This window comes from Heterocephalus glaber, unplaced genomic scaffold (genome assembly GCF_053883595.1).
Source record: "Heterocephalus glaber isolate CG9 unplaced genomic scaffold, H.glaber_assembly_v1.0 deba00001577, whole genome shotgun sequence".
Classification (NCBI taxonomy): Eukaryota; Metazoa; Chordata; class Mammalia; order Rodentia; family Bathyergidae; genus Heterocephalus; species Heterocephalus glaber.
In genome coordinates this window covers 20,987,434-20,997,207 of record NW_028258358.1, presented here as the reverse complement: position 1 = coordinate 20,997,207, position 9,774 = coordinate 20,987,434, and the positions used below count along the sequence as shown (strand labels likewise).

Below are 9,774 nucleotides of genomic sequence, written 5' to 3'. Positions count from 1 at the left end.
ATCCATTTTTAAAAAATCATAGTTCCATTCTAAATGAATATTATCATAAAATAACTGAAAGAGGACTTCACTCTTGGTTTTATTATTAAACGTTAGCTCTAGTGAAATAATGAAATGTCAAGCAAACTCCTTCTATAGGCTTTTAAAAATTTTTAAATGGTAAATACAAAAAATTGTATCTTGCAGGGAGGCACTTTGTATTAATGCTTTAAAATTTAATGTATGCACTTCAATTCTAAACTTTTTTTAAAAAAAGGACAGAAAGCAACTATTTTTCATGTAGCATGCTTGTCTCTTTGCAAATGTGCACACAGTACAATACTGTTAGAAGACAATTTAACAGACTTTTATTTTTAGATTTCTATAATAATAAAATATATTATTAAAAATGCAAAATGGCATGAATTATTTCCATCAAAATTCATTTGCTCTACATTTGGTATAAAAAGAGTGGAAAGACCATTTGCAGAAAGAGGAGGAGTTGAACAGACCCAAGGTGGAGCTGTCTCTTGTGTTATATGACACTGGCAGATTAAAGCCCTGTGATTGGGAAGGGCTTAAAAGCTGAGTCAAAAGCCAAGTCTCTTTATTTACGCCTACCTCCCAGCCCTTGGCAATCTGACTAATAACAAACTGAGCTAACAAGAAAGACTAGAAAGGGAGGAAGGAGAACATTGCTGCAGCTTGGATCTACAACAAAAGAAAGCAAGAGTGATCAGTCTGAGCTCTGTTAAACATCTTGTTTATTTCCTGCATTCAGCAGCTTGCAAATGGTTAACTATATACAAGAAAGTCAGCATAGCTGTGAAGTATGCTGTGAATTTTAATTGGGGGACAAAAGGACAACTGCTTCAGGATGCTCTGATGTGGACTCTGCTTGCAATATTTGCAATGAAATGTGTAACATTTTGTCTCTGACAAGAGATTTTAACTTTCCAAAGCTATGGGACTTGCCAAAAAGTGATATTTGAGAAGAAACTATGTGGTGGTTGGTGTTTTCTTTTTAATAAAGCAATTGAATTACTTTGAACACCTCTTGCAGCTGTGCATTACAGATAACGTCAGGAACGGTTGCTGCTTTACAGGTAAGATGAATGTTTCTAAGCTTTTCTTACACTGATTCATGTATTAGTATGAAATGATTGAATTTATGTGTTTTCCTCTCGTACAAAAATAAAATAATTTTGCCTTAAAAGATAATCAGTTTCACTTTTGGCCAAACTAACACTGTAGCAGATGCCTATTCTCTCAGAGAAGCAGACATGTAGTCCAACAGCTGGTTGTGAAGAATAAATGTAATAATATACCATTTTCTTTTGCAGCATGCAGCTTATTAGGGGACACTAAATGTGTGTACTTCTGGAGAAAAGATTACATCCAAGTAGCATTGTTAAATTTTAAATATCAGTAGAATGTCTCATAACTCTTTGTATTTTGCATTCTATTTTTATAATTTTTTGGCTTATAAATATGTATTTTCTGACAATATGTAAACAGGGAGTTCTGTCTTCCATAGCATTGTATCAACTGTGACGAATGTAGAACCCCCTTTTAAGTTTCTGTGCATTTGTGATAAGATTAGAAATTGTTCTTTAGCATGAAAAGCAAGAAGAGCATGAAAGGCATATAAGATTTGTTTTTTTAAAAAAGGAAATGTAATCAATTGGAAATTATTTGATATTTTCTCAAGATGTACTTGATAAAAGAAATCATTTTCTGTGTTGGTAATTTATGGAGAAGTACTTATAGTGTTTGGGAAGCTAATGCATAAGTTGAAGACTCCAACTGCAAGCTCCTCTATTCTAAGCACAACACTCAGAGCTGTAAATCAAACTATTTCCCCATGGAAATATAGTCTACTAACTTTTCCTGTATTTAGAAAGACTGTAAGTTATTTTGTTCCATCTGTTGCAGTTTGCCTTTTAGAAACTTCAGACTATACAGTTTTGAGCACAGCTGTGTATGTTGGGAAAATTAAAGTTTGCTTTCTATATTATTGATTACGTTCTGGAATATTTTATCTGTTTGTAAATTTTACTTATATTAAAGTTAATATTCATGTTTCACCCAGAAAAATGAAGGCATCTATCAGTTTTTAAACCTCAGTATTCATAAGATGCAGCATTTATCTTTCCACTTGGCTTATGTAAATTAATGGTGTAGTGTTTTACAGAAGAAAATAGGAGATATCATTAGAGGTAAATATGGTTACCTTGCTATTGCTGTCATTTCAAATTTAGAATCCCTTAAGGGAGTATTGTATATATATGTCTTTAATTTTGAAGGATTTGCTATATGTAAGTTTGTTACCCTGAACTGTCATTTATGAGCCAAATTAGACATATCCTAAAATATTTTAAAATAATGCAGTTTGTGTTAGAGTTGTTTGAAACTTTAACCCATATAATAATGACAATCAACTGCTTAATTAAGTGATGACATTCAGTGCCCTACAACCTGTTTCAAGATGTCATTAGGAAGTCATTTGTTTTAAGCTTATATGGGGCATGGTTTATTCTTTGACAGTAGCCTGAAGTAAGGCTAAAGATCAAGTTTTCTTATTTAGTTTTAATGATTTTTACATTATCTATGAAAGAATTAAAAAGTAGCAGGAAACATATTACATCTAGAAATTCAAAATAAAGTGACATTTGTGAAATTTGATTGGGTATGTGTAAGACTATATGCCAGATAAAATAATGCTTATTACAAAATGCCTCAGGCAGTATAGTCAAAACAGAGTTCTTTTTATAAGGCTTTATTTTATTGCATATCTAAGAAGATAATTTTTCAAGGTTTTTCAAATAGTTAAAGTAATATGTACCTTTGTTAAAGTCAAACAAGTTAAAACACACACATATGAATAAAGGAAATATATACTATATAAAAACATGTATATATATATATATATATATATATATATGCAAGCATTCTTTCAAACTATCATTTTTTACATTCTCTATAGTTCTCTATGCTTTTGGCTAATACCTCCATGTTTGTCTTATGCTACAATCCTCTAGGCTTAAACTCATTTAGTTTGAAGTAAAAAAGAAAACTCAAGGTGTTTTCAAATATGCAATTTTGCATTATATTAAAGTACCAGTGGTTCATTTATCCATGAGAACCTGTCTTATTTATTAAAGTGCAGGTTATTTGGCATATATGAACAAAAATTATCTAATATTTTAAATTCTCCTTGTCCTAAATTTTATATGTTCAGCATGATGCAAGTCAAGATATTCCATAATGTGATTGTTTGAGTTTTAAGAGGAAAAAAAAGAAAATTTGATATAGCAAAGTATTCATATTTTCATCGTGGTCAATACTTTCCTTTTTAGAGGAAAACCTATAATTTTGAAATTGTTATTAAAAATCCCTTGTTATTGGATTTTATTTTACAGAATCAGATGTCATCACATGTCAACATGAAGCTGTGGATTTGTCTCTTATATTCATCTTTCCTTGCCTGTATAACTTTTCAATCCCAGACTCCAATACCCTCAGTCAGAGGCTCATGTGACAATCTTTGCAATTGTGAGGAAAAAGATGGAACAATGATAATAAATTGTGAACAAAAGGGTATCAAGACTTTATCACAAATAAGTGTGCCACCATCACGACCTTTCCATCTGAGCTTATTAAATAATGGCTTGACAATGCTTCACACAAATGACTTTTCTGGGCTTACCAATGCTATCTCAATACACCTTGGATTTAACAATATTGCAGATATTGAGACGGGTGCGTTTAATGGCCTTGGACTCCTTAAACAGCTTCATATCAATCACAATTCTTTGGAAATTCTTAAAGAGGATACCTTCCATGGACTGGATAACCTTGAATTTCTGCAAGCTGATAACAACTTTATTACAGTGATTGAACCAAGTGCCTTTAGTAAGCTCAACAGACTTAAAGTGTTAATTTTAAATGATAATGCTATTGAGAGTCTTCCCCCAAACATATTTAGATTTGTTCCTTTAACCCATCTAGATCTTCGTGGAAATCAGTTGCAAACATTGCCTTATGTTGGATTTTTGGAACATATTGGCCGAATATTGGATCTCCAGTTGGAGGACAACAAGTGGGCCTGCAATTGTGACTTATTGCAGTTAAAAATTTGGCTGGAAAACATGCCTCCACAATCTATAATTGGTGATGTTGTGTGTAACAGTCCTCCATTTTTCAAAGGAAGCATACTAAGTCGACTGAAAAAAGAATCTATTTGCCCTACTCCACCAGTGTATGAAGAACATGAGGATCCTTCAGGATCATTGCATCTGGCAGCAACATCTTCAATAAGTGATGATCACATGTCAACTAAGATCATATCCATTTTAAACCCACCTACCAAAGCACTAGGTTTAATACCTTATCTTACAAAGCCATCCACTCAACTTCCGGCACCTTACTGTCCTGTTCCTTGTAACTGCAAAGTCCTATCCCCTTCAGGACTTTTAATACACTGTCAAGAACGCAATATTGAAAGTTTATTGGATCTAAAACCTCCTCCACAAAATCCTAAGAAGCTTATTCTAGCCGGAAATATAATTCATACATTGATGAAATCAGATCTAGTGGAATATTTCACTTTGGAAATGCTTCACTTGGGAAACAATCGTATTGAAGTTCTTGAAGAAGGATCCTTTATGAATCTAACAAGATTAGAAAAGCTCTATCTAAATGGTAACCATTTGACTAAATTAAGCAGAGGCATGTTTCTTGGACTTGACAGTCTTGAGTACTTATATCTTGAATACAATGCTGTTAAGGAAATATTACCTGGAACCTTTAACCCAATGTCTAAACTTAAAGTCCTTTATTTAAATAACAACCTCCTACAAGTTTTACCACCACATATCTTTTTAGGAGTTCCCCTAACTAGGGTAAATCTTAAAACAAACCAGTTCACCCATCTACCTGTAAGTAACATCTTGGATGACCTTGATTTATTGACCCAGATTGATCTTGAGGATAACCCCTGGGACTGTTCCTGTGACCTGGTTGGATTGCAGCAATGGATACAAAAATTAAGCAAGAATATAGTGACAGATGACATTCTCTGCAGTTCCCCAGGACATCTTGACAAAAAAGAATTAAAAGCTCTGAACAGTGAATTTCTTTGCCCTGGTTTAGTAAATAACCCATCCCTGCCAACTCAGAGTAGTTATATTATTGTCACTACTTCTACAACAATGACAAACACAGCTGGCACAATTTTAAAATCTCTAACTGATGCAGTACCACTATCTGTTCTAATATTAGGACTTCTGATTGTGTTCATAACTATTGTGTTCTGTGCTGCAGGAATAGTGGTTCTTGTTCTCCACCGCAGGAGAAGATACAAAAAGAAACAATCAGATGAGCAAATGAGAGACAACAGCCCCGTGCATCTTCAATACAGTATGTATGGCCATAAAACAACTCATCATACATCTGAAAGGCCCTCTGCCTCTCTCTATGAGCAGCACATGGTGAGTCCCATGGTTCATGTTTATAGAAGTCCATCTTTTGGTCCAAAGCATTTGGAAGAGGAAGAAGAAGGGAATGAGAAAGAAGGAAGCGATGTAAAACATCTCCAAAGAAGTCTTTTAGAACGGGAAAATCATTCACCACTGTCAGGATCAAATATGAAATACAAAACCACAGACTCATCAAGAGAATTTTTATCCTTCCAGGATGCCAGTTCACTATATAGGAACATTTTAGAAAAAGAAAGAGAACTTCAGCAACTGGGAATCACAGAGTACCTAAGAAAAAACATTGCTCAGCTCCAACCGGATATGGAAGTACATTATCCTGGAGCCCATGAAGAGCTGAAATTAATGGAAAGGTTAATGTATTCTAGGCCAAGGAAGGTATTGGTGGAACAGACTAAAAATGAGTATTTTGAGCTCAAAGCCAATTTACATGCTGAACCTGATTATTTAGAAGTCCTGGAGCAACAAACATAGATTTGAGTTTGAGGGCTTTCACAGAATTGCTGGGATTCTGGCTTAAGTCCAAATCTTGGAAATAAGTGCCTTTTAATGATTTTGGTCATCGATCAGAACTTAAGCACAGCAGTAATCCTATGGGAAAAAAGAACAAGGAAAAGAAACTCAGGGATCACTGGGAGAAGCCGTGGCATATCTTCAGGCAATTTAGTCTGTCCCAAATGAAAGAAATCCTTGCATGTAACTCCGACAAGGATTATATTAATACTTCACCATATACTTAAAAGTGTTTCATAGAAGTCCTCTTGCACATCTCAAAGTGTTGAACATTTAAACAACATTTTTCTTGAATAATTCTACCCTTGAATTGAATAAAATTAGATTTCATCGTTTTTTAAAAAGCACCTTATAATATGTAATGAATATGTTATTTACTACCAGAATATACTTCAAATATGTGCACTGTCAGACACACTAAATTTTTCTGCAATTAATGCAAAAAGAACTGGAACATGAAAGTTCTAAGTTGTGATCATAAAGAAAAAATGGAATGGTTGGAATTTGATGGGGCTTAGTGGCCCAAAACTTTGAACAATGGAGGATCAAACAAATGCCACTCCTATGCTTTCTGATTTTAAAATTCAAAGACAATAGTTCAGGTGGAAAATGAGAGCAAACTTTATGGTTTTTCTACACGTTTTTGTGTGAGTATTCTTAATGTCAATGCTGCTGTGACTAAGGTATATCACTTGTGGTCAAAGTTTAATTCTTCATAGAATATTTTTTAAATGCTACTGAGATTAACTGTAAATATGATTAGAGCACCTATTAAGTTTGCTTTCTTTCATAGAATTAATCCTCTGTAAAGCTGATTACCATGATAGAAATATGTTCTAATATGTTTCTTGTGGCAAGTAATTCAAAGGTATAAAACAAATAGTAAAAAATGTTGTTTTATTTTCATTGATATATACTGATAGATGCCATAAATTAGTAGCAAAAGGCACTTCTAAAGGTAAGTGGTTTAAGTTCCCTCAAGAGAGGGACAATGTAGCTTTATTTTACAAGAAGGTATAGGTAGATTTCTATGAACTATTTATTCTGTACAGTTTTGTATATCTTTGGTTCACAAAATAATTATTCTTGGGTGCCTTTCATGAAAATTGAAAATATTGCTCACTACAATAAAACTAAAATGAAAACTCTATATTCAAATGTGCTTTCTTCAATTAGTGTGTTCTGTAAGTCAATCAAATCATGATTAATTCACACATAAATAGATACATTGCACACATAAACATGCCCATGCACACATAAAAAAAAAAAAAGGAGGTTTCCATTTGTTGTGCATACAGAAGTATTTTGTTCACTGTGTGCAAAAAGGGTATTCAATTTCTGAGTATGATTGACACAGAGCCAAACTTCAACACTGAGTAGCAGTTTTCCCTTTCAAGAAATTATGTTCCAGTGGCATACAAATGAAAATGAGTCGTTCTTCTTCTTCTTCTTTTTTTTTTTTTTTTTTTTTTGGTACCTGGGATTGAACTCAGGACCCTGTGCTTGCGAAGCAGGCGACGGCACCACTGAGCTAAATTCCCGGTCCCCATTATTCTTCATTGTAATTATAAAACCAATACAGCAGTTTTTCACCAGATAAAAGGAAATTAGTCATGGTGACCTAGGTGTGCATTTTGAACTTTACCTTTGGTCATGCATTTTTTTTGTGAAAGAATATGTTGCCTAGAAGGAAGTGTTTTCTTTAATTGATTTAACAATACATCAGTGGTTTCTGAATATACAAAATGTTTTGTCTTTTAACTCTTACATTTCTACACTATTAATAAATCATACATTCTTCGATTTTGAATCAGAACTCTTCTTGCTGATAAAAATGGTGGAAGTCTTGTTTCATAATATGAAGACTAATTGTGATTCTAATGTGAAATTTTATCACTAGGATTCTCTTTAAAATAATTGACTAGGGCTGGGCATTTAGCTCAGTGGTTCCACCGCCTGCCTCACAAGCAGAAGGTCCCGAATTTGATGCCCGGTAACAAAAAATAAAATAAAATAAAATAAAATAAAATAAAATAAAATAAAATAAAATAATTGCCTATATTACCAGAAAGCAATCAAGAATTGTATATTAAAGTTTCATGTAAAGTCTAAATTTCTTCATTTACTTCAAAAGTTTAGAAGGACAAAGTGGATTTTTAAGTAAAAATTGCAAAGAGTCAAATATATTAGCATATGCTATATTATGTTCTGTATTTATCTACTACAAAATATTTTACACACTAGTGAAGAGTTACACTCTCTAAACAGTGATTTTAAAAATATCCGTCTTAAGAGAAGAACAAAGCAAGAGAAGAAAATATGTTATTGCACTTCTCTTATTCAGTTGAGTATCTGCCAATATTTTTTTATTCCAATCAACTCCATAAAGGTATTAAAAAGATTTAAGAACTTTCCATACCTGGAGGAACTTTGGAAGGGATCCAGGAGTACAGACACAGACATGCTATCAAGAACATTCTTCTCTCTGGATGGGGCAATACATTTTTAATCCTCATTGTTGGTTGCCTGAAGTAAAATGTTTATTTTCCAGCTCATAATCAAGAGAAATAAAGTTACTTATGAAACCAGGTAAGTAAATTGTCCGAATTAATTTATACACAAAGAAGAAAAGCCAGTAGGAGTCTTCAAACAAAGAATATAACAAAAATTCCCCATACAATTGTAAAATAGCTTGGTTTCTAAACAGCATGCTATTTTTAAGATCAAAATGTTTTACTCAAGATGGAGTCTTTCTTATGTAATTTGTTTCTTACTAGTTGTTGAGAATTTACTATGGTAGCATTCTTTGTCTGTCAGAGTTTAAATCTAAGAATTTCAGAACTTGATGATTTCACCTGCATTCCCTATTACTACTGCTTCCTACTACACAAAGAAGAATTTTTGTTATATTCTTTGATTGTTAACTTAACCAACTTGGTCTCTTTCTGTAACTGTGTTTCTTATTTTGTACTTTATTTATGTATTAGGTTTATCAAATGAGAGAAACCACATGAAGTTTAAGCTTGTGTGTCTGACTTCACTTAACACTATGGTCTCAAAGTGTAACCATTTTTCTACAAATGATTCAAGTTTATCCTTCTTTATGGCAGAGTATACTTGCTTATGTATAAATACCACATTTTCCTTATCCATTCATTTGTTGATGGATATATAGGCTGCTCCAGTTTCTTAATCAAAAATTCTATTTCAGCATTCTCAGCCTTAGTCAGATGGCCAGATCACAAAAGAAAGGCTTTTTTGTTGTTGTTGTTTTGAGATAGGTCTTTCTATGTAGCCCAGGCTCGCCCCAAATTCACAGTGATCCTCCTGCCTCTTCCTCCCAAGTGCAAGAATTACAGGCATGCTCTACCATGCCCAGCTACAAAGGCTTTTAATTATATTCATTTGTTTATTGATTTATATAGAAGTTATTCTCTGCTCATAGCACATCAGTAAAATTATGATGGATGTTCAAAAATAGAATTTTTAAAAATATAGCAGCAGTACTAGTGTATATATTAATACTAGTTAAAATACTTTTAATTCTCTGTAAATCTGTTAGACATATTCTGTCAATGTTTTCTAAAAGAATCATATTTTTCTCAAATTACATTAAATTAAATATTGTAACTTTATAAGTATTCTTAGTTATTTTCCATTTACACCCAGAATGGGATAGAAATAGTAATATTACATAAGACATTTTTATATCAATGATGTTCACTTCTTTGGATTAATCTCATACCAAGGCAGAGAGAAAGCCTTTCCTTAATGTTGTAATATT

At 32.9% G+C, this 9,774-nt stretch overlaps 1 protein-coding gene across 1 annotated transcript; it reads left to right on the top strand.

Annotated features, from left to right (window-relative positions):
• Positions 1 to 461: 461 nt before the first annotated feature.
• On the top strand, positions 462 to 7,140 carry Slitrk6 (SLIT and NTRK like family member 6). Its single transcript, XM_004855191.3, has 2 exons — positions 462 to 1,085; positions 3,402 to 7,140. The coding sequence occupies exon 2, from the start codon at positions 3,408 to 3,410 to the stop codon at positions 5,949 to 5,951; it is 2,544 nt and encodes an 847-aa protein (XP_004855248.2). The 5' UTR covers positions 462 to 1,085; positions 3,402 to 3,407; the 3' UTR covers positions 5,952 to 7,140.
• The last annotated feature ends 2,634 nt before the right edge of the window (positions 7,141 to 9,774 follow it).